This window comes from Mobula birostris, chromosome 1 (assembly GCF_030028105.1).
Source record: "Mobula birostris isolate sMobBir1 chromosome 1, sMobBir1.hap1, whole genome shotgun sequence".
NCBI lineage: Eukaryota > Metazoa > Chordata > Chondrichthyes > Myliobatiformes > Myliobatidae > Mobula > Mobula birostris.
This window is the reverse complement of record NC_092370.1, coordinates 92,774,409-92,799,017: the sequence shown is the minus strand read 5'-3', so window position 1 is coordinate 92,799,017 and position 24,609 is coordinate 92,774,409. Positions and strand designations below refer to the sequence as shown.

At 40.5% G+C, this 24,609-nt stretch overlaps 1 protein-coding gene across 10 annotated transcripts in view; it reads left to right on the top strand.

Annotated features, from left to right (window-relative positions):
- arhgap28 (Rho GTPase activating protein 28) overlaps positions 1–24,609 on the top strand; it is a 227,636-nt gene that overhangs the window by 136,102 nt on the left and 66,925 nt on the right. For 7 of the 10 annotated variants that reach the window (XM_072259288.1, XM_072259280.1, XM_072259275.1 and 4 more), the window contains 2 exons: positions 19,547–19,743; positions 22,504–22,721. In XM_072259288.1, coding sequence (XP_072115389.1) covers positions 19,547–19,743; positions 22,504–22,721 — 415 coding nt within the window. Of the gene's footprint in view, positions 1–14,176; positions 14,267–16,770; positions 16,796–16,849; positions 16,891–19,546; positions 19,744–22,503; positions 22,722–24,609 lie in introns of those variants that run through there. The other 3 variants (XM_072259317.1, XM_072259322.1, XM_072259329.1) reach the window with 3 other exon arrangements.

Genomic DNA, 24,609 nt, shown 5'->3' with positions numbered 1-24,609 from the left:
TTAATTTGCTTCTGCTTTTGCCACAGGACAAAGGCTTGGCAGAGTCTTTCTTGAAGGGCCAGTTTTTCTGATGAAGTGCTCTTTATGTTGAGGAAGCAGTTTAGTGGAGCCCATGGGAGTTGGGCCTGAATTTGTCTGATTAAAGCTGAGGCTCATAGGAGTATGGAGAGTGCTTTATAAAAGTGCTGGCAGAAATGCTGGCTGGAATGAAGAATGCAGAGCTTTATTTTTTGCAACATCTCTGATGGTGAGTGAAGGGGACATACGTGCTTCTTTTATCAGCTTATGATAAAGTTTTGTTGTATATATGACATGCAAAGATTATTCTGAGAATAATCTATAATTGAAAATGTTGATCGGATATTATGTTGCAAATTGTATTAAAAATATAACAATTCAAGCTAGCCTGTTGGTAATGATTGACTTGGCAATCTTTTTATATGTTTATCTGTAATTGTGTGAACAGCATTGTAGTTAATATTAGGGTTTCAAATTTGTCTGAAGTGGAACATTGTCAGAAATTATTTATTGAGCTTTCGAGTTATTATGCATAAAATTTGTTCTGTTGTTTTGTGCAGAGGAGCTTTGAGATCTGATATCCCTATTGAGGTATTTTAAATGACCTGGGGACAAAGGAGATGTGTGAGGCAAGGGTGTTTTTTCACAAAGTGGTAGATTCCTGGAACATTCTGCCAAGACAGCTAGTAGAAACAGAGATGATAGTGATGTTTTAGACAGAGACACTGATAAGCAGGGAACTGAGGGATATGGACTGTGCACACGTTGATGGCATCATGTTTGGTGCAGGCAGAGTGGACCAAAGGACCTGCTTCTGTGCCGTACTTCTGTATGTTTGATGTTTTTACTTGGGTTGATTATGTATTAAACAAACAAATGTAGCAAGGGAACAGGAATTGATGTAAGAGAGATGAGTAACTGTAGGGGAATGTGAATTTGATGTCAGCTGCAGCTTTGGAAGAATGAGAAGGGATCTTATAGAAATATTAAAAGCATATAAAATTGTGAAAGGGATAGATAAGATAGAGGTGGGAATTGTTGCCACTGGCAAGTGAGACTAGAACGAGGGACATTAATGTCAAGCTTTAAGGGAATAGATTTGGGAAGGAGATGAGGAGAAACTGCTTTTCTCAGTGTGTAGTGCAGCCGGAATTCTCTGTCAAGAGAAGCAGTAGAGCCTGCCTCACTAAATATATTTAAAACATGATTGGATAGATTCCCACATAGAGGGAAATTAAGGGTTATGGGAAAAGGCGGGTTGATGGAGCAGCATCCATGCCAGGTCAGTCATGATCTTAATTTCAGAGTAGGCTCGATAGGCCTTATAGCCTAGTTGTCCACCTATTTCTTATGTTCTTATTTTACTATTATTATTATTATTATTAATATTATTATCATCCTTTTGGTCTGTTTAAAGAGAATTGTTGCAGCATGCAATAAGACCATTCTGCCCATCTGCAAGCCCAATCCGACCAGTTAAATCCTCAGTATTTCCCTGTGGCTCTGGAACTTCCTTAGCCCTTAACAATTCAAGGTGACCAACGGTTTATATTTCATTATTGAATAACTTTAATCTGGGAAGCTTCATTTTAGCATTGGGTATAACTGTATCAGAAGTACTTTTATTTCCACAGTCCTTTCAGGGATCAGTGTTTTAAAGATTTGGGACTGAGGGGAGAGAATTGGTATCATTTCTATCTTCAGCGAGTGACCACTTAATTTGTAACGGTGACACCCTCCATCCCTCCCCCACCCTATTCTAGGTTCTCTCACAAGAAATATCCTTCCCATATCCACCACGTTGTCCTGTTTCTATCAAATCGCCCCTCTTTCTTCATAACTCAGGTGCATAGAAGCCTGTCTTCATAAAGCAGCTGCCTATTTCAGGTGTTAGTCTAGCAAAACTTCTCTACCATGTTCCCAATGCAATAACGGAAAGGAAAGGTACGTTGCATCTGAAGTTTCTCCGATTAGCGGATGATTTCCCTCCACGCTTTTCTGATGTACGAGGCAAGTTACAGCAGTGGTTTGCCATTGCCTTCCGCCGGGTGTGTTTCCAAAGAAAATCACCAGCTCATAACCCAGCATGGGTGGAAAGCGTGCAGGGGGCAGGGGAGCCGGTTGGATTCGAACTCAAGACCTTTCATCCCGAAGTCCTGCACTGATGCCACTATGCCACCAGCTGTGTCAATGCAATAACATCCTTCTTTAAATAATGAAAATAAAGTTTCCCATCTTACTTTCAACAAAGCTTTATGTAGCTAAAGCATAATCTCCCTACTTTTGTTTTCAATTCCCCAGCAAAAAACAATGATTTTCTGTTGGCTTTCCTAATTACTTGCTGTGCTTTAGATAAACTGTCCTTCAGCATACCCAGTCCTTCTACACCTCCAATCTCTGCAAATTCTCACCATTTGGATGATAATATGCTTTTGCATTTTTCCCACCACAATGGGCAGTTTTATATTTTTTTCATATTATACTGTACTTGCCGAATTTTTGCACCCCCCCCCCCCCCCCAAACTACCTATATATCAGGGTAGGTCTTACACCGTGCACAGTAGGGCACTGAGGTAGGTGGTAGAACAGAGGGATCTGGGAATACAGATCCACAATTCCTTGAGATCCATAATTCCTTGAACTTAGATAGGGTCATAAAGAAACCTTTTGGCACATTGGCTGTCATAAATCAGTGTACTGAGAACCAGAGTTGAAATGTTATGCTGAAATTATATAAGACATTGTTAGGGCCTAGTGTCCAGTTTCAGACACGTACCTACAGAAAAGATGTAAATAAGATTGAAAGAGTACAGAGAAAATTTAAAAGGATGTTGCAGGACTTAAGATCTGAGTTACGGGGAAAGGTTGAATAGGTTAGGAATTTATTCCCTAGAATGTGAAGGATTGAGGGGAGATTTGTAGAAGTATACAAAATTATGAGAGGTATAGATAACGTAAATGCAAGCAGGCTTTTTCCACTGAGGTTGCGTGAGACCACAACTAAAGTTCTTGGGTTAAGAGTGAAAGGGGAAACGTTTAAGTGGAATGTGAGGGGGGGATCTGCTTCACTCAGATGGTGGTGAGAATGTGAAATGAGCTGCCAGTACAAGTGGCAGATGTGTGGTTGATTTCAACATTTAAGAGAAATTTGGATAGGTATATGGATGTGAGGGGTATGGAGGGCTATAGTCTGCATGCAGGTCGATGGGACCAGATGAGATGAAGGTCCTGTTTTTGTGCTGTAGTGTTCTTTGACTCTATATCCTTTTTGAAGACGTGTGTCCTCTCCACAACTTAGAATAGCACAAGACTGAGCAGGACATTTGGCCCACTTACTTTCCACTTTGTCATCAATAAACTTGGTAATCGTGCCTTCCATGGCTTTATTCAGGGCAACTTTATAACTTGAAAGAAGTTAAAGCTCAACACTGATCTCTGTGGCATTTCACCTACTTTTGCAATAATGTTTGTGGCACATTATTAAATATCTTCTGGAGAACTATGTATAGCTTATCTAGTTATTCCCCTTTATCCTACAGCATATATATTGCTTAATAAAATTCCAATAAACTTGTCAAACATGAATTCTATTTTGAAAAACCATGCCTAATTACCTTGAAAGTGTCTTGTTATTGTGCCCTTAATATCAGCTGATATTTTCTGTATGGCAAGCCAACTGGCCCGTCGTTTCCAGAATTTTATCTCCCTGATTATGAACAAAGAAATGACATTTTCTACTTCCTAACCTAGTAATCTCTTCTCTGAATCTAAGGAATTTGGTAAAATTAAAACCAATGCATCAACAAAGCCACTTTGTCTAAGGCCCCAGGATAAAGTCCACCAGGATATAGAGGCTTGTCAGCATGCGGCTACAACTATCTCTACACTGACTTTGCTCCCTCAGTTTCAACTCTCAATGTACAGCTACTTCTAAGATGTTGCTTGTACGTTCTTCTAGTGCAGATACCTGTTTATTGAGTTGTATAGCACTGTAAAAGGCTCTTCAGCCTATGAGTCTGTACCGGGCATCAAATGCCCAGTTATACTTATCCCATACTGACTCCCATTTTATTTTCCTCACATTCCTATCAACTTCTCCCAGATTCCTGTTTAATTCACCTGCGATCTTCAGTTTTCTACTATTAATTCCCCAGCTTTTCTTTCTATTAGACTAATGCTCAGTAGTTTTCTGTAAACATCCAAGGAAAAGCTTTCTGTTTTGTGTTTACATACCTGGCTAGCTTTAACTCACTCTTCAGAATCAAAGGCTAGTTAATTATCATGAACTCTGTGGTTTTGCAGCAACAGTACAGTGCAAATTACGATAAATTACAAAAAATAATAGTGCAAATAAAAGGGTGGTGTTTGTGAGTTAAGAGCCTTTCAGGGATCTGATAGAGGAATAAAGAAGCTGTCCTTGAGTCTGGGTCTTAAGGCTCTTGTGCTTCCTCCCCAATGTAGTAACGACATGTCCTGATTGTTGAGAGTCCTTAGTGATGGATGCCGCCTTTTTGAAGAACTGCATCTTGAAGATCCCCTTGATGGTGAGGAGTGTTGTGCCCATGATGAAGCTGGCTGTGTCTACAACCCTCTGCGGCCTCTTGCAATCCTGGGCACTGCTGTCATGCAACATGTCAAGATGCTTCCATTCAGTGCCTATTTTTCCTTTTGCACCTTTTTAAGATATTTTAAAAGCTGAGGTAGTTAAGCAGGGGTTATGAAAGATCACTGTGGAATGCAGATTTATCACTAGGATCAGATTGCCCATGATCTTGTTACGTGGCAGAGCAGGCTAGAAAGGCCTAATGGTTTCCTTCAACTTCTGATTTCTGTGTTCATATGACTACTGTCAGCTAATACATGGCAATCTAACCTCAGAAAATGGAAAGGTATTAGTTCATTTAATTTGAGATTGAGTTAAACACTTATCTGCCGGGATGTGTATTATGCTGTTAGGAAGAGTTTAGGAAGCAGTTTGTGGAGTATTTTAATAAATACCAATCACTCTCAACAAAAATATTATGAATCTCTTTGATCAAATGTTTCAAAAGAACCTGTTCAGTACATGTATGACAAATTGGGTTTTAGTCCTTTACGTAGTGCTAAATATGCGCTTTGTGCTTTGTTGGAGCCCCCACAAATAACCACGATTTTATCTAAACTATGATTATTATGTAAGTGCCGGCTAGTGGCATCAGCGCTGGACTTTGGGGTGGAAGGTCCCGAGTTCGAATCCAGCTGGCTCCCGTGCACGTTTTCCATCTGTGCTGGGTTGAGCGTCGAGCTAGCAACTTGACCTCGTAAAAATGAAATTGCCTGCTACAGAAACATCAACAGCAAAAAGTTGATGGCCTATGCTCTCTCATGAGTTTAAAGGCAATTCCTTCTTCTTCTGTGATTATTAGATAAAATAGAGCAATGATTATATGCTCCCAAAGTCCTGAAGTAAAATAGGTCCAGTGGAGTTTCCAATGTGAGCTGTCTGCATCAATCCTGACTTCTGAGTTCTTCGCTAGGGAGTGAGTCGTGTCTTATGAATGTCTCTCTATTGAAGCCCCAGTTCGTATGCATCAAAGATTAGAGAGGAAGTCCGGGGGAAAGTAGTGGGGGAGGAACTACATTGGAATCTTCTTTGTGTGTGTGGGCACTCCCCACAAAGTCATCTATACTGATCAAAGTCTGTGTCACGATTGCCTCCATACTTCAGTTGGATGTGAAATGATCCATGAGGCAGAGATCACAGCATTTTGCTCTGATGCGTGACGGCTGTAATCAGTAATTGAATCAAACTATGGGGTCTCTGAATTGAAAGCAGAGGCAAACAGATGCAGACACAATGGAGACTCTTCACTGGACGGCTATTTGCTTTTGTGCTCTTGTCATTTTTATGTAAAAGCTCAGTGAAGTTTGTAGTTTGAACCCAAAGGCTTTGACTTGTACTATGAAGAGAGAAAATGTGTAACATCTACGTTCTGACATCTTTAGATATGCAACTGATGCCAGGTAAATATCAGGCACTCTGAAGTGAATTGAGCACAGAGGTGCCTGAGCTAATTTCCCTATGGACACAGTTCTACCAGGAAGTAGTCACCAGCAGGTTCTAGACCTTGTTAAACATGTGATTTGCACATGAAAAAAGGAGGGTCAGAGGATCCAGTTTCTAGGCTGTAATGAAGTGGTTGATTATTCCATAGGTGTTTATTATTACACTGAAGTGCAGAGGTCACGGTATCAATGGAGGCTAGCAGGTTAAGGCAGTGCAAGTGAAAGGTAAGCATGAATACAGATTCAGGAAAAATATTTATACTGCATATTAAATCAAGGAAGAATCCACAATGGATATGTGAAACCTTCATGCATAAAATAGGCTTTTTCTGTTCTATGTTTCAGAATATTTGGGTTTTGTAAGAAAAGCAAATGACATTGATAAAGCTGTGTAAAACGACGCAATCCCAGGGTGCCGAGTTCTTTACTACTTTCATTTGAAGTTCCAGTCTTAGGTATTCACTGAAGTATTAGGAATAGATAGCTAAATGTTGGATCCTGCTGAATAAAGATCTTTCTGATAAGCAAGAAAAAATCAGGTGGTCGAACTGGGTCCAACTCCAAGATTGTGCCATGTTCCCAGGATGTCCTACAGTACACTATCCCTAATGAACTACTTTTTTGAAATGGCATTGCTTCCATTAATGAGTAAGTAAAGATTCCAGCCCAGGTACAAAAGATTCCATAAACAAAAAGTCTAGGAAATTATAACTTTGCCAATGATTGCCAGAAAGCTATTTCCAACATGAGCTTGCATTGGATATGATTGTTTATCTTCAAATGTGCATTACCCTTGGGGTAACTGGCAGTATTAGGAACAGTCGCATTGTGCCAGAGTTTGCAATTGAACACATACAGTATTTGTAAGGAGCTATTGTAGCAATGCAAAAGAAGGGATACAACTCATTTCCTGGGAAGTTCTCAGAAATAATCATATGTGACTTTTCCTGGTACTGGTTGGTTAGAGTTTACAGGCGTGAATGATTCTAGCAAGGAACAAACTTTTCTGAAATCATGTCTGGCTACTAATCATGCATGGTGCAGAAGCAATCTGTGACATTAAATTTATTTTCATCGGCAGTGAGGTCAACTTTTTGTTTCTTTTTTTGTTTTATTATGGGAAATTGTCTGGGCTGCACTCAACAGCATTCTCAAACTAATGGAAGGACTACATACTGAAGAAGATGCACGTAGATGCACTGAAGTGGAGTCTTGTTTCTGCCAACATTGCTACTCCAAGAATCTGAGTGTTGATTCATCTTTGGAACCAAGCTTCGCTGTTTGTACCTACATAATCTGATGGATTTAGGTCCTTGTCAACACTGCCAGTGCTGTTAAACTGCTCTTCTATGGGGAATATGTTCTACCTACCTTCAGCGTCTGAATTCGAATGCTTTACAGCAAGGATCAATGGAGTAATATCAAAGGGGATTTTTGCTTTTCTGTACCATGCTTTCACTGAGTCAGAGGCAATAACTATATTGTCACCTGTCAGTTAAGCACAGTGTTGCACCCTGATTTTAAGTCCTTTCAAATAAGAATCCCTCTGAAAAAACCTGATACAATGTCAAGTAACACAAGGGAGAAAGTAGGAACGCTTCTGTGTGACTCCATAATTTTCTTGTTGTAGTTTGTACCAGCTTGCGTGCAGAAGTCAATGGATTCCTCTGTATTGATCCTATTACTATATTATGGATTTAAGCGCCCTATATAATTGTGATTAAAGGGAATGATGTTTTGTTTTCATTTGCACGTCTGATCTTAATTTATACTCCTGCTTCAGATAGAAAGTACATTGAGTGGACAGACTACAGTATTGAATGGCAACCCTATCCTTCCTTGTTTATCACCTTCTGCTGGAGGCCATTCAGCCCATTGGGTCTGTGCTGACTCCTAGAAAGCATTGTCACCTATCATTTGAGCACAACATCAGTTTAATTCCATATAAAACTGAAACTTGTTCTATCTCACACATGCATCAACTTATTTTTGATTTTTATTTTGCCATTTGCCCTCACTAAGGAGCAATTTACAGATCCCAATTAAACTACTAGCACTGCTTTCAGATGTGGGAAGAAACCAGAGAACCCAACAGAAACCTCACATCTGCATAGGATAACATGCAAACTCACGCAGCTAGCACCCATAATCATGGTCAACCCCGAGTCCTTGATGCTGTGAAGGAACAGTATCTACTGCTCTGCCACCATGCCACCGACAATGGAGGTGTGTTAATACACATACAGAGATTAGCCAGGGTTGTCCATGGTTATTATATCCTAACTGTCTACGTGATGTGCAAGCCAAGGCAGTAGAATATGGAGAGCAAGCTGCCCAAGTCCCTCATGCAGCTGATGAATCCAAAGGAATGGCAGAGACTGATGCAGCTTGGCACCAGTGGCATTGCTGGAGTTGCCAGTCTGCATTGAACTCAATGTAGGACTGCCTTTGGGACTCCAGCTCGGGACTCTTCCTCAGGGTGTACTCTTGAAGCATTCCCTATGAGTGGGTATAGCCGCAAGGCAGCAGAGGTTTGAGATCAGAGTTTTTCTTCTAGATGAACTCCCAACCATGCCCCATTTGCCCAAAGCGACTGGTTTTAAGGTACCAGTAATTTGTCTTTTCCCCTTCTCCTGTCGGTAGAAATGGTTCCTCTGGGCTTAGTAACTAAGCTATACATGAAGGCCAGGAGCCGGATTTGGTTGTGAGAGCCTATTTGAGATGCACGTCACTGGGAGCATTTAATAGGTATTGGGAGCTTGTCCTCACAACCTTAAGGAATCTAGATTAGCCTAATGGCACACAAAATTACATTTTCTAACGCTAACTATGTTAACTATGTAGTAAACCCTGGGCTAGATTTCACTGATGGCTCTCTTAGCATGATATCCTTATGTTTGCACATCTGGTCAAAATTGAAAAGCATCTCTTTCTGGCTCTGGCGATTGAGTAGAGCAATGGAATGGTATGAAACATCTGGGTTACAGGCAGTGCAGTGTGGAGGCAACACCTCTGAAAAAGGGAAAAGATTGGGGCTGAGTATTGTCCTTTTTTTATCTAAAACTTCGTGATCTCAACAATTGATGTTGAGACACCTAAAAATTCAATACTGAACTCATTAAAATTATTGAAGTAATTCCCACAGTCTGGATTTAATGAGATCTCCTATTGGAGAATGAGAAAGGGTAGGTGACAGAAGTTTGTGTGGCGAAACACTTTGCATCTAGTGATAATAATGCCATTAATGTAAAGATAATTATGGAGAAGGATACGTCTGGTCCTTGAGTTGAGACTCTAAATTGGATAAAAGGTCAATTTTGATGCTTTCAGAAAGGATCTGGCAAGTGTGGATTGGGATATGTGGTTTTCTGGCAAAGGTATGCTTGATAAGTGAAGTTTTGAGAGAACAGTGTTTATATGTTCCTGTCAGAATAAAAGGTATGGATGTCAGGTTTATGGAGCCTAGGTTTTCAAGAGATATTGAGGCCCTGGTTAAGAAGAAAGAGATTGTGCTGAGCAGGTATAGGCAGGATGGAACAAATGAGGTAGTTGAGGAATATAAGAAATGCAAGAGACACTTGAAGGAAATCAGGAGAGCTAAAGGGCATGAGGTTGCTCTAGCAGACAAGGTGAAGGAGAATTCTAAGGGCTTCTACCGATATATTAAGAACAAAATGATGACAAAAGGCAAAATTGGTCCTTGTGAAGATCAGAGTTTTAATCAATGCATGGAGTCTGAAGAGATGGGAGAGATCCTAATTTTTTTTTGCATCTGTGTTTACCTGGGAGATGGACACAGAGTCGATAGAATTAGGCAAAGCTGCAGTGAGGTCATGGACCATTTACAGATTACAAAGGAGGGGGTGTCTGCTGTCTTGAGGCAAATTGTGTGTGGGAGGGGGTAGCTGGGGGGGCTTTGGAATTCTAACATTTTAACTGTCAATCATTCTGTAGGGCATTCCTCTGTTTTCATAGATTTTCGTGAAGAAAAAGAATTTCAGGATGTATATTGTATACATTTCTCTGACATTAAATGTACCTATTGAAACCTATTGAATTAGTGTGGAGAAGTCCCCACGACCAGGCAAAGTGTTCCCTCGGACTTTGTGGAAGGTTAATGTAGAAATAGAATCGGCCTCAGCAGCGATATTTAAAATGTTCTTAGCAATAGGTGAGATGCAGGAGGATTGGACGGCGGATAAAGTTGCTCTGTTGTTCAAGAAAGGCTCTAAGAATAAGACATGAAATTATAGGCCAGTAAGCCTTACATCAGTAGTGAGTAAGTTATTGTAACGCATTCTAAAGACCAGATATATGAGTATTTGGATTGACAAGGACTAATTAAGGATAGTTAATTTGGTTTCGTACATGGTGGATCATGTCCAATGAATCGTAGTTTTTCAAGGATTAAGGGTGAAAGGTGAAATATTTAAAGGGAACATGTGGGGGTACCTCACTCAGTGTGTAGAACAAGCTGCCAGCAGAAGTGGTGGATGTCGGTTTGAGTCCCATGTTTAAGAGAAATTTGGATGAGGGGGTTATGAAGGATAATTGTCTAGGTGCAGGTTGATGGGATTAGGCAGATTAATAGTTTGGCATGGAATGGATGGGCTGAAGGGCCTGCTTCTGTGCTGCACTGTTCTATGACTCGGTATCTTCTGGATTTGCTCTGCCCAATGCCCCATGGAGTCTTGGATTCTAGCTGAGAACTTTGTTTCCAGTTGTTGGGATATGTTCAGATGGTCGACTGTGATAGGAAGTTCACAACGTCCTCATTTGATGGTGCTTGAATTGTGACCGTTGGAGTTGGAAAGTGAATACTGGTGATTCCAGCTCGAACTGTTAGCCATAACTTGTATCTGCCTAAGCTTAATTTTTAAGTATAATTTATATTTTTAATTAATGTATGGGCAGATTGAAGAAGGGAAAAAGTCTGTTGTATAATTCATTGTCTGATTCAACTACGTTATATTATTAAAGTAAATGTACTTGCTTTCTCTACTGATGCTGAGGGTAGGTTCCTCATAATTGACATGGGATAGGAATAACCTTGTTGGCTCTTCACAGTTGTTGTTTGATTTATGGGGCTTTGTTCTGTTGTTGTAACTAGTGAAGTTGATATTTACCCAGTGGTGAGCAAATATTATCATGTAGCATTCAGAATGCAGTAACCTGGTGTTCTTGTTGGACAGTGGCAACCTCCTCTACTAACAGCTAATTGTATTAGCCTGTGCCTTCGCTGCTGAAGTGCAGTTGAACCACTTCACTGGAATACTGAGAGGAGACTTAAGAAGGTGAATGTAGAGAATATGTTTCCTCTTGTGGATATTGAACAAAGAATTGCTGTTTAAGGTTTACGACGGAGATAATGTAAATTCCTCGTCTTGAGTCTTTGCTCTTTCTCAAAGTGTGATGGACACAGAGTTATTTTAAGTCTGAGGTAAATAACCTTCATAAGTAAGGGAGAGAAAGGCAAGTGGGCAAGGTTTCAGAGTTAAGAATATAATCAGGTCAGCCGTGATTTTACCAAATGATGGAGCTAGTTTGAAGAACTCAATTTATCTTTCTTGCTCCTGATTGGTACAATTGTTTGTCAACTTTACCTGTTCAGTTTCTGTCCTCCTCTAAATTTACAAGAGGAGAAGAAATAGATTTTTTTTTAGAAAGGATATGTAATATTGAACATGGGTTTTAAAGAACTGTGGAAATTGAAGGGGTTGGGGTTGTAGCGGAGGTTGACTAGAAAACAGTGGCTCACAGATGTGTGTGATGTATGCTCATTGGCTACTTTAGTAGATACCTCCTGTACCTAATAAAGTGGCTCCTCAGTGTGCGTTCGTGCCCATCCTTTTCAAGGGTCGACTGTGCTGTTTGTTCAGAGATGCTCTTCTGCACACTACTGCTGTAATGCATTCTTATTTAAATTTCTGTTGCCTTCCTGTCAACACGACTATTCTCTTCTGACCGCTCTCATTAACAAGGCATTTTCACCCACAGATCTGTCGCTCACTGGATGGTTTTTTTTACACCATTCTCTGTAAACGTTAGACAGTTGTGCACAAAAATCCCAGAGATCAGCAGTTTCTGAGACACCTCAAACAACCTACCCCCACCCCCGTCTCGCATCAATAATTATTCCACAGTCGAAATCACTTGGATCGCATTTCTTTGCCATTCTGATGTTTGGTCTGAACAACAAGTGAAGCTCTTTACTACTGCCTGCTTCTATGCATTGAATAGCTGCCAAATGATTGGCTTATTAGATGTTTGCATTAAGGAGCAGGTGTGCAAATGCACCAAATATGAAACAAGAAGTGGAAAGACAGTTGTCATTATGGGGCACAATACATTGTAATCTCTGATCCCAAGAATTTAAAAGCTGAAGGTTACATAAGTACAGAAGTCAGAAAGCAATGTTGGGAATTACTGACAAAGCGATGTGAAGCAGGATGGAAAGGTGCTTGTGTGGACCATTTACACCAGCATTGACCTGTTAGGTCAAATAGCTTGGATAGATGATGCAAGTTCTTATGTTCATGCTTAACAGCTTCTCAATTTACAGTACACTACGGTATCTCACTATTGATGTGTCTAGTGACCAAGTCAAAAAAAATGGAGAGACTACAAATTATGCAATGTAAGCAATGTAAATATTAATTCATGACAAATGAAAGCTTTCTGGCACTTTAGTTGAAGAGTTAACATGGATAAGGAAGTTTTCTACTATATTCAATATTTAACAGAATATAATGTTATTCTCACTGATTCTCAAGAGTTTATCTTGCATTCTTCTATAGTCCACATAACATGTTTTTGCAGAGGTTTTTATTTGTCTTCATAATGGATACTTTCCTTCTCTGAACATAGTGAATCATATGTGGGCATAGTCTTTTGGGGACACTGTTGTCTTTCTGGCACCAAATTCCAGTACTTCATCATCAAGCATGGACAGTTATCGTTAGCAGAGTAGACAGACTGTTTGACGTGATAGTCACCAAAACTGCATCTGATCCTCTTTTAACTACTTTGAAGAGGTCATTGAATCACACTCAGCAGAGGAAACACAGACTGATATTTATAAGATCCATCGCCTGGAGATACTGAAGCCAATTTAGTGTTATGGCCATTGCCCGGACTGAAATCACTCTTCTACTTTTAAATCACTAGAAATCAAAAGGAGACGGTATTGCCCAGCATGTCAAATCACAGACGGTAAAGTGGTTGGGGGCTGCAGACTGAATGTGCTGATATTTGTTCACTTGTAAGCACTGTTGTTAACACAGTGATGAATGGAATATCTTGAAGATGTGTGAATGAAAGAGAAGGAGTTGGACTCTCAGGACTACCACGTCAAAATGTGAATGTTGACTGCTCTTGGTGAACAGCAGCTAGACACAAAGCGCAGTATGTATGTAAAATGGATATAGTCACATGTAAACTGTTCGTTACCCTGCTATAAATTTAACTGCAGCTGGTTGTGTAAAATAGGCAACATTGTATTGACTGCTTATTACAGACTAGTATTTTCTAGTCTAGAGGAAAGAAATATTGAAGACTGGTATTTATATTATTCCTTTAATAACTTTGGTTCTCTTGAGAGCCAATTTTTGATGTGAAATCATTGTGGTAATTGCAGCAGTCAACTTAAAGATAGCAAGCTCCTACTAACTGGTAGCATTGAGGAGGGTGCAATAGCTAACTGATACTTTACAACTACTTTATTGCCAGTGGTCAAAAATTAATTTCTTCTCGCTTTCATTTATGTCCCGTCTTCCATGCTCTTGATTTGTCTTAAACTGGTTTATAGAGAATTAAGTATTTTGAAAGTATAGTCACTGATGTAACTGATATTCTTATGATACAGAAGAAACAATTTGGTTCATTGAGTCTGTGCCAGGTCTTGGAACAATCCCATTCCTTCCCTGATTTTCCTTGTAACCGACAATATTCTCCCTATGCTCCCACAGGTTCTGCCACCTACCTGTATTAGAAGCAATTTACCGTAGCCAATTAACCTACCAACCTGCATGCAAGTGGAAACCAGGGCATCAAATTTAAAACACAAGGAGAAGATGCAAACTCTACAGAGACAGAACCCCAAGGAACTGGAATTGGCTTATTATTGTCACATGTGCTGAGATACAGTGAAAAAGTTGTCTTGCATACTGTTCATTCCAATCAAATGATTACACAGTGCACTGAGGTAGAACATGGTAAAACAATTTAAAATACTGTGTAAAAGCTACAAAGAAAGTAGTGAATAATAAGGTGCAAGATCATAACAAGTTAGATTCTGAGGTGGGTCGGGATTAAACCTAGGTTGCTGAACTGTAAAACAGCAACTCCACTGGCTGTTTAACCATTGTTACACTTTTGATGCCTTGACATACATAGTTTCACTTTATTTTGCTGCTTTGGTAAGAAAGGTTGCAAGGATAGGCTTTTAATGAAAGATCATTTATTGATAAACAATATAATTAGCAGCAGTGGGTAATACAAAAATGTAACTAGGCTATGAAACTGTGTTGATGAACTTTGGTGTCCGCCCTTAAATCTTTTTTCTGTTGGTCTTTCACCATATACAACCCCGGAGATCTGGATTTTCAACAATGGCAGAAGATTTTAGGTAAGAGTAATATAAATTATAGCTCCACAGGTAGCCTGCATTGATCCTCTGGTTGTCATGAGATGGATAACTATGTGGTTGTTATAAAAGTCAATATTGTGACTACAATTTGCTTTGTTTTCAGTCTCAGTGGATGTTAAGCGATTAATGAAAAACAGAGGAGGATTCTGTGGATCTATTAGTACAGTCCTTCAGTCATTAGGCAGATGATTTTATCTTGAGAATATGCAAGTGCAACAGCCTCATTGTTTATGGTGGGGAATGGCAGGATATATAGAACCCGCTAAATGAACGATCCAATGGTGATCCAGCGATGAATGTTCAATTCTCACCAAGGCAGGTGGGGAATGTAAATCCAGTTGTTGAACTCATCTGTATTTTTAAATAAAATCTAGAATCAATAATGACTATTGTTGTAAAAACCTATTTGCTCTGTCCAATATATGACTTCAAATTTTTAGAGCAATACGGTGAAATGGCCTGGAACCAATTTAAGGGTAGTTAAGGATCGACATTAACTCCTGAATTCTCCAGTAGTGGCCACGCTAAAGGTGTACCTGACTGACATCTCCACATGCGATTTCAGCAGTGTTCAGCCTCTGCATTGTTGCTGGCCCCGCATTCATCCAGCAAGTGGAGTATTCCAACACCCTTATTATATATCTTGCAGATTATAACCCTGTACTAGTTTCCTTCCACTGTCTGTGAGGAGTTTGTACATTTTCCACATGACTGCATGGGTTTTCTGTGTATTTCCATTTCCTTCCACCTTCAAAGACCTACAGGTTAATAGGTTAATTGATCGCATGGGTGTAATTGGGCAGCACAGTCTCATTGGGCCGGAAGGACCTGTTACTGTGTTGTGTCTAAATAAAAATAAACAAGTTCCTTCACTCAGAGAGTGAAGTCTCTAACCGGGGTCGGGGGGGTGGTGGGGTGGTGTGGATGGTTATGGAGGCTCAGTTATTGAGATTCCACAGACCAATACAGATCAATAGAATTTTGGATATTAAGAGAATCGAGTAAAAATGAAGTTTGTTCAGAGAAGTAGTGCTGAGGTAAACTAACTTACTGGTGGCGGAGCAGACACGGGATTCAATTCCTTGCACTGGATAATAGTACTTCTGGTCAGAAGACTTGTGATTTATAAAATAAAGTAGTCAAATATCTAGGGTTGCCTTTTATTGTCCAACACAGACGCACTGGATTCTCTTAAAATATTGCAGTGAACAACTGCTTGGTCTATTTCTATTTATAAGAGACTCCTAAAAATGAAGCTTGCATGTGTTTGTCTGGTATCATGCAATGCAGATCATGCTGGGCATTTGAATTGCAGGAATCCAAGAATTCTGTGGATGGATGTTGAGGTTGTTGGGGGGGGGGGGCATGTGATAATAGGCAAAAGAGTTGGGTTGAACCTTGTCCTCAGTTGCATGCTTCGACTGTGGTAATGTGTGCTTAGTACTATGTAAAAAAAAGACTGGTTTCATTTAAGGCAATGTGATCAAACTGTTATGCATCCAGTTCATATAACAAAGGGCACAACTGCTCTGTTTCTGTCTCTGTATGTGTTGTACTTGACAGGGATTGATGTAATTTGGATATGCAGGAGATCAAGAAAAGTAGTGCTAATATAAGAACTAAATTCTGACCGTTGAATGGTGGAGCAAGCACGAGGGACTTGATGTTTGTAGCAATTCAAGAAGGCAGGTACCTCCACCTTCTCAAGAAATTAGGGATGGGTGGAGAAGTTGGCATTGCCAGCAATATTCAGATCTTGGAAAACAAATAATAAAAAAATGTATTCTTTGTGTTTGTGCTTGAACAAGAAAGGTGGATAGTGAGAGAAAGGCTAACAATGGAAACGGTGTTGTGAATGGAGGGAATTGGGAGAAAGAAAATAAGCATCTAATCTGCATACAAACATTGGCATAAGAAATAATAGTAGGGTAATGTATAACAGGTGTTGGAAATTTTCGGATGATTGATTGACCCACCAATATAAGGACACAGCTGTAATTCTTGGCTCACATTGTTCGTGAGGTAGCAGCGTGCCAGAGCTCCTGAATAAGTGATTACAGGAGTTGGTCTAGACCACAAATAGGTGTAAGAAAATTACCTTAACTCTTTCTGCAGTGGGATTAGTGTATGGAATTATTGGTCTTTTTTGAATGTCCTTTGCTGTTCAGTGATTACTGCAGGTAAGCACAGAAATTGTTTGACATCGGTCAATGTGATATGCCTGTGTTGTTGATTGTACAGAGTAGGGCAAGTTAATGCCTCAGAAGTTATTGTGAGTAGGAGTGTGGGGTAGTGAGTTGAGGCTGCATTGATTGGCACCAATGGTGAGAAAATACTGGTCTTGGTCAGATGCTGATCTAGCATAAATTAGTGGGTGCACAACTGTTGCTTACTACTAAATGATTGATGCAGCAAATGTGACTTTACAACACAAGTGTGGCTGGTGAAATTATTTCTCAGCTTGAACATTAAATCTAGAATGTGAATGCATGTTCCTTGTGTGTGGTATCTCAGTGGATATTTGCAAAGTCTATACCATCCTGGCTTGGAACTATTTTGTCACTCCTTCATTGCTGAATCTACATTGTGGAATTCGCTTGACTTACAGCATTGTGCATGTACATTCACTGGGTGGACTACAGTAGTTCATAACGGTGACCCATCACCATCTCCATCTCAAAAGTAATATCCGTGCTGGCCTTGCCACTGATGCCTGCATCCTGAAACTCAACCAGATATCACTGCTTTTGAGAGAGGGACCAAACAACTTTACAGAAACACAAAACCTAAGGCTGCTGCTGTTGTTGCTCTTGAGTTTTTAGCCATAGTTGTGTACCTACTTATCTTCACTCTATTCACCCTCAGTACCTTATCACAATTACTTAAGTCACAAGTTGTCATCCATTAGCTCTATCCTAAGTTGCTGTTTCGCAACTTTGTCATCTAACTCCTAACAATTCACATCTACTGACGCATTATCCCGATTGCCACTTCGCTGAGCCATTGCACGTCAGACCTGTGTGTGCTTTTGTGTGTGTTCTTTGTCACAGTTGCTTTGATGGGCATATAGGCAACAACTTCAGCTGTCATCATTCAGAATTATAAATACAACAGCAAGGCGTTTTGGTCAACACATAGAGCTTTACTTCAAGGAGAAGCAGAACTGAAAGGGTTTCATTCTCAGACAGTTTTGAAAGAGGCAAGCATCTTTCTATTTTTTTTCTCCTCAGAACAAAGTGGTTTCGTTAATTTGCTGTAGCAGATTTTCTCTTTCTCTCACTGTTTCCTGCTTGCTGTCACCTTTGCTTTGGGCTTGGAGCTTGAATTAATTATGATGATTGAATGGTAATGCTGATAAGGCTGTTGTGAAAAGGATACACAAAATGCTGGAGGAACTCAGCAGGCCAGGCAGCATCAATAGAAAAAAGTACAGTAGACGTTTTGGGCTGAGACCCTTCACGACACTTCAGAGGAGTCTTGGCCCGAAACATCGAGTGTACTTTTTTTCCATAGATGCTGCCTGACCTGCTGAGTTCCTCCAGCATTTTGTGTGTGTGGCTTCGATTTCCAGCATCTGCAGATTTTCTCTTGTTTGTGCAAAGGGTAGAGAAGTTTTCTGTGGTTGTTCCTCACTAATGTCTCTACAAATTGAGTTTATTTAATTTTGGAGCTGATATTCAAGCATCAGAATCAGTAGTAGGTTTATTATCACTGATATATGCTATGAAATGTATTGCTTGTGGCAGCAGTCCAGTTCAAGATGTAAAAAAATGACTATAAGTTACAACAAATAAATAGTGCACAAATGGACTGGTGAGGAATGGATTTGTGGACTGTTCAGAAATCTGATGGTGGAGGGGAAGAACCTCTCCCTAAGATGTTGTATATGGGTATCCAGGACGTGCTCTCCTCTCAACACTATCACCTCCTTGATGGTAGGACTGAGAAGAGGGCATGTCCTGGATAGTGAATGATCATTACCACTATTGTAATCCTCTTTGTGGTCCCTGAAAATCACAATTATTATTAATTTATTAAGTGGAACTGATCAAATGAAGTTATTTGTGTTGCTGAATATGGGCAGGGTCTAAATGATGGAGGCAGAATTTTAGGGGTGAAGTTAAGAACACAAAACTAGTCAAAGTTAATGCACATCCTCCACAGTTACTGCTGGGTGAGTTGTTCTCTCTGTTAATCACAGACATAAAATTGTGTCAACCAATTGTGACATGGGTGTTGTGTATTTAAAATTACAATAGTAGTTGAGTATATGCGTGTGTTAATCAATGAATGTCATGATTGTCAGCTGAGTGTCATGGTGATCACCAGCAGATATATGGTTTAACGCATCAGTAAAAGAAAGACCCAATGATTCATAAAGTAAAGGTCAATATGCTCAGCTTTTCAAATTACCTGTGCTGATTTGAATAGATTTTAGTTTCCTCCATGCTGTGTACTTCACTGATTTGGAAAGGGTTAGATAGCCTCCCTCTAGGGTTTTGCCAGTGTTGCTTTGAGCTTGTTGAAGGGTTATGCTGAATTAGGCTGAATTTCTCTCTTGTTGAAGAGAGGAAAGAACCCTTTGTAATCCTCCAGAAGAGATTGAGTACGTAATGTTTGAGAATCTTTGGAAATAAAACTGAGCCATAAGAAATATCTTCATGAGAAATTAACGGTGTCTTGTACTTGCTAATTCACAAGTTTAGAAGTGAACTGGACAGTCAGGATTTTGTTTTTGTGGGCAGGCACTAGCTGTGTGACTTTCTCTGCAGTGCTGTAGCCTGTAGTGAATGAAGATGAGCCTTCAGTTAAAGGGCCCCTTTATTCTCCCTGCAGGAAGCTACGCTTCAGAAGGATGAGCTCATCTGCTTCACGTGAGCTACAGTGTCCACAGGTATTTGGCCGTTCCATATCTCAGGAATCTGTGGAGAGCTCCTCAATGGAAGACTTCTGGAGCGAAGTGAGAAGTATTAAGGAGAGCAGACAGAATGGACAAGAGGAACAGACGCTAGTGGAAGTCAAGCCATCTGAAGGTGAGTTCTAGAGCTGAGTGTCATGGTGATCACCAGTAGATATATGGTTTAACGCATCAGTAAAAGAAAGACCCAATGATTCATAAAGTAAAGGTGTTTTTCACACCACTTACACAACCTTATGTAATCACAAATGAAAGTAGAAAATATGTTCTACACTTTGACAAGTAGAAAGCTGCTCCGAATCAATAAATACTAAGATCAAATCCTGAGCCATTTATTGCCAGTGTCACATTCCTGCCATGCATCTTCAATATTTAATTCTACAATGTACAGAAAGGAAGAACTATATTCAGGAGTAGTAAGCACTTGTGGCTATTATATATTTAAACTGTGGTTCTACACTGTACTTTGAGATTCTTACGCTAGTGCATCACTATTTGGGACAGCCAAGTTAATTATTTTTAACCATACTGCCTATGTTGCTGTTACTTTCTTTGGATGTAATGGAGAAGCTGGATTACTAATTGTGTTTGGAATCAGAGAAAATTGTCTGAGGTATTATATGAGTATTTTGTTTTGGTATTTTCAGAGCAGAAGGACTTGGAGGATAGTGAAAGCAGAGTGGGCCTGTTGGTATAATTTGAGATTAAGGGGCAGTTAGTGCTGGGTCTTCTGGAAAATATTAAGGTAGATATCCCAGAATATTGAAGGAAGCAAGTGAGGAGAATGCTGGGGCTTTGACAAGGATCATGGTGTCCTCATTAGCAACAGGCCGGTATTTATATACATTTGGAAAGGTATAGCCTATTTAGGGAGAATCAGTATGGCTTTGTGGTGGGACAGGTCTTGTGTTACAAACTTGATTGAGCTTGATGAGGGTAAGGCAATGGGTGTTATCCAGGTGGACTTGAGAAAAACATTTGACAGGTCCCTCACGTTAGGTTGATTCAAAAGATAAAGATGTACATGGCTCCAGGGTAAATTGCAAGTTTGGATTTGGAGCTGGCTTTCCCGTTGAAGATAGAAAGTAGGCGCAGAAGGCTGTTATTCTGACTGGAGGTCTGTAACCTGGGTGAAATCTTGAGATTCTGCAGATGCTGGAAATCCTTAGCAACATGTACAAAAGCTGGAGGAACTCAGCAGGTTAGCCAGCATCTATGGAAGGGGATAAACAGTCAGTGCTTCGGGCCAAGACAATCAGGACCAATGAAGGGCTTTGGCCTGAAAAGCCAACTATTTCCCTCCATAGATGTTGCGTGACTTTCTGAGATCCTCCAGCCTTTTGTGTGTGTTGCTGTGACCAAGGATGTTGTGCAAAGATTGTGAATGGGCTTCTGTTGTTTGTGTCATATGATCAGTGATTTGGATGACGACGTAGGTGGGCATACTAACAAGTTTTTGAATGACACCAAGATTTTTGCACTTGTGGATGAAGAAAAGAACGATCAGAGAATTCATAGGTTTGGACAGAGAAATGGCAGGTGGACTTTAATCTGGGAAAGTGAGAGGTGTTGCACTTCAGAAGGTCAAATGACAGGAAAAAGTATACAGTTAATGATGGGCTCCTTAATAGCTCTAAGGTACAGAAAGATCTTTGGTCCAGTTTCATAGTTCGCTGAAAGTGGCGACACAAGTGGATAAGGTGGTAAAGGAGGTGTATGAAATGCCTGCCTTCATTGGTAGGAATGTTGAGTGTGGGAGTAAGGAGGTCATCCTGCAGCTACGTAAAACATTAGTCAGACAGTACTTAGAGTATTATATGCTGTTCTGGTTGCCCCATTACCGGAAGATCTGTCCCAATGTTGTCTTGTGTGGCTCAGGAGGAAAGTTAAATATTGACTCAGTGAAACATTTTGCCGACTCACTAGGATACAAAAGAAAGCCATTCATCCCATTGAGCTCATGCCAACTCTCAGAAGAATCCTGTTAATCCCATCACCCAGCTTTGTCATGTAGCTCTTACAACCAATCCCTACTCACCTTTTCGTCAACTCTCCTAGGGCTCTTTTGCTGTTTGCCTACACTAGGAGTGATCTATAAATTGGTAATTTGATCCCTTGTGCATTCCACTAAAATCATGGTGATGTTTGGCCCAACAGTGTATGCTCTCCTTTCCTCTCCAAACATTTATTATTGTTGGTTGGCCACAATCTACCAATTTAAAGTTAACAATTGAGCTTGTGTCAATGAATCAAATTTATCAGTGCCTTAATGTTGGTGTTCATCACATCGTGCACATTGAAGACATGGTTCCAGTTATTAGATAGGATCTCTTCAACCAATGGAAAACACTTCTACATTTCTGTACCTTGAAGAAATTGAATTATTCTTTAGCCTCTTAAATTAAGCTGTCACAGACCTAGCTAATATGAATTCTCTTGGTCAATAGTCCTTGGACTCCAAGTATCGCTCTGATAAAGTTGCTCTGCATTTCTTCCAAGGAAAATCCAAATTGCAATATTAAGAAAGGTAGGAAATTCTTTAATAACACTAATTTTGTGTGTCAAGATGTATCGTGCACAATATTCTGATGGAGGACCCCATCTTTCCCAAAAGGATATCCTGCATTCTCTCTTTTAAATGCTTAGTATATTGAGAGGGCGAGATGTAGAGGGTCGGGAAGAGCCTTGTCTCCACCACAAATGCTGGAAGTGGTTATTTGGGCCATAGGCTGCTACATTGTGGCAATACAGGATGTGCAGCAATGCCATGACACACAAGTTGAAGCATTCTGAAGATTTTATTTTTTTCAGTTGTTTAATGCCTCCCTTATTCAGTGTTGAATTTTCCAGTTAATATACATGCCTTGTGTTTCAGAAGGGGAAATGGAAGCAGAGTGGCTTCAGGAGGTGGGATTATCTACTCTTGTCTCGGGTGCTGCTGGAGAGGATGGGATGGCTCTGCTGTCCACCTTGACCCGGGCTCAGGCCGCAGCTGTCCAGCGCCGACTGGACACCTACACTCAGACCACGAGGAGAAGGAGCAAGCAGCCGGTCCGAGATGTTCGAGACGTGTTTGGTCTTACTGACCCTCCAGTAAGTTCATGTCATGACCCAACATGAAGACAATTCAAGTTATTTGTATCTATTGAGGTACTTTGCTGTACATAGATGTAACATTTTAATGCACAAATTAATGTGAGTAAGGTGGGCTGTAAATATTTAATAATATTATATCCAGGTAATCGGAGGCAACTGGTGAGGTGTCCATCTATACAGTGCCCCTATGACCTGGGGGGTTGCGGAGTCCGTAACCGTAACCTGTGAGATTTTGGTTGAGTGAGAAGCAGTGTCTGGGAAACCAGGGAATTGTTTTTAACAATTTTCATGTCGACCTAAGTGAGCAGATAGCGATATAGTCGATATCCCATTTAAAAACTGTAATGTCTGGCATTATAAGAGATGAGAGATTGTGCAGATGCTGCCTTCCCATTTATCTTCATATCGGTCGTAAACTTGGCCACAAAGCCATCAATTCTGTCAACCAAATCATTGACATATAACATGAGAAGAAGCAGTCCCAGTATTGACCCATGCAGAACAACTCTAGTCACCGGCAGCCAACCCAAAAAGGTCTCCTTTATTCCTACTCTGCCTCCTGTCAGTAGCCAATCTTCTATCCATGTTAAGAGTCTTTCCTATAATGCCATAGGCGCTTATCTTGCTAAGCAGCCTCATGTGTGGCACTTTGTCAAAGGCTTTCTGAAAATCCAAGTAAACAATATCCACTGACTCTTCTTTGTCTATCCTGCTTGTTATTTCCTCAAAGAACTCCAACATGTTTGTCAGCCAAGGTTTTCCCTTCAGGAAACCATACTCACTTTGGCCTATACTGTCTTGTGCCTCCAAGTACTCTGAAAACTCATCCTTAATCATACATTCCAATATCATCCCAACTACCAGAGAGTAAGGTTAACTAGCGTATAATTTCTTCTGCTTTCCTCCTTAAAGAGAGGAGTGATATTGGCTAATGATTCTTGAAAGATCATCAAGCCTCAAATTTCTCGCGTTATGCTAGTGTCTTTCACAGCGGAGACTGATGCAAAATACTTATTAAGTTGATACTTATTAGCCACCCACTTCAACTCTGCTTCCCACTCCCATTCAGATATGTCCATACATGGCCTCCTCTACTGCCATGATGAGGCTAAACTCAGGTTGGAGGAGCAACACCTCATATACCGTCTAGGTAGTCTCCAGCCCCTTGAAATGAACATTTAATTCTCCAACTTCCGTTAATTCCCTCCCCCTCCCTTCCCCATCCCAGTTTCACTCTGCTCCCTCCTTCAGCTGCCTATCACCTCCCTCATGGTTCCGCCTCCTTCTACTACCCATTGTGCTTTCCCCTATTCTTTCTTCACCTTTCCTGCCTATCCCCTCCCTGCTTCCCCTCCCCCACCCCTTTATCTTTCCCCTTACTGGTTTTTCACCTGGAACCTACCAGCCTTCTCCTTCACACCCTCCCCCCCCCCCCATCTTCTTTATAGGGCCTCTGCCCCTTCCCTGTTCAGTCCTGATGAAGAGTCTTGGCCCGAAATGTTGACTGTTCGTTTCCACAGGTGCTGCCCGACCTGCTGAGTTCCTCCAGCATTTTGTGTGTGTTGCCTTTTTTCAGTTGTTTTTTGTTGGTTTTTTCAAAGCTTCCCAATCCTTTAACTTCTGACTATTTTTTGCTGTATTGAATGCCCTCTTTTTTTTTTTTTTTGCTTTTATGCTGTCTTTGACTTCCCTTGTCAGCCATGGTTGCATCGTACTGCCCTCACAATACTATTTCATCTTTGGGATATTTCAATACGTCAACTTTGGAATTGCTCCCAGAAACTCGAGCCATTGCTGTTCTACAATCATCCTTTCTAGCGTCCTCTTTCAATAATTGCATGAGGAAGATTAGAAAGTGCTGTCAGTTTGCTATCTGTGGTTTTGT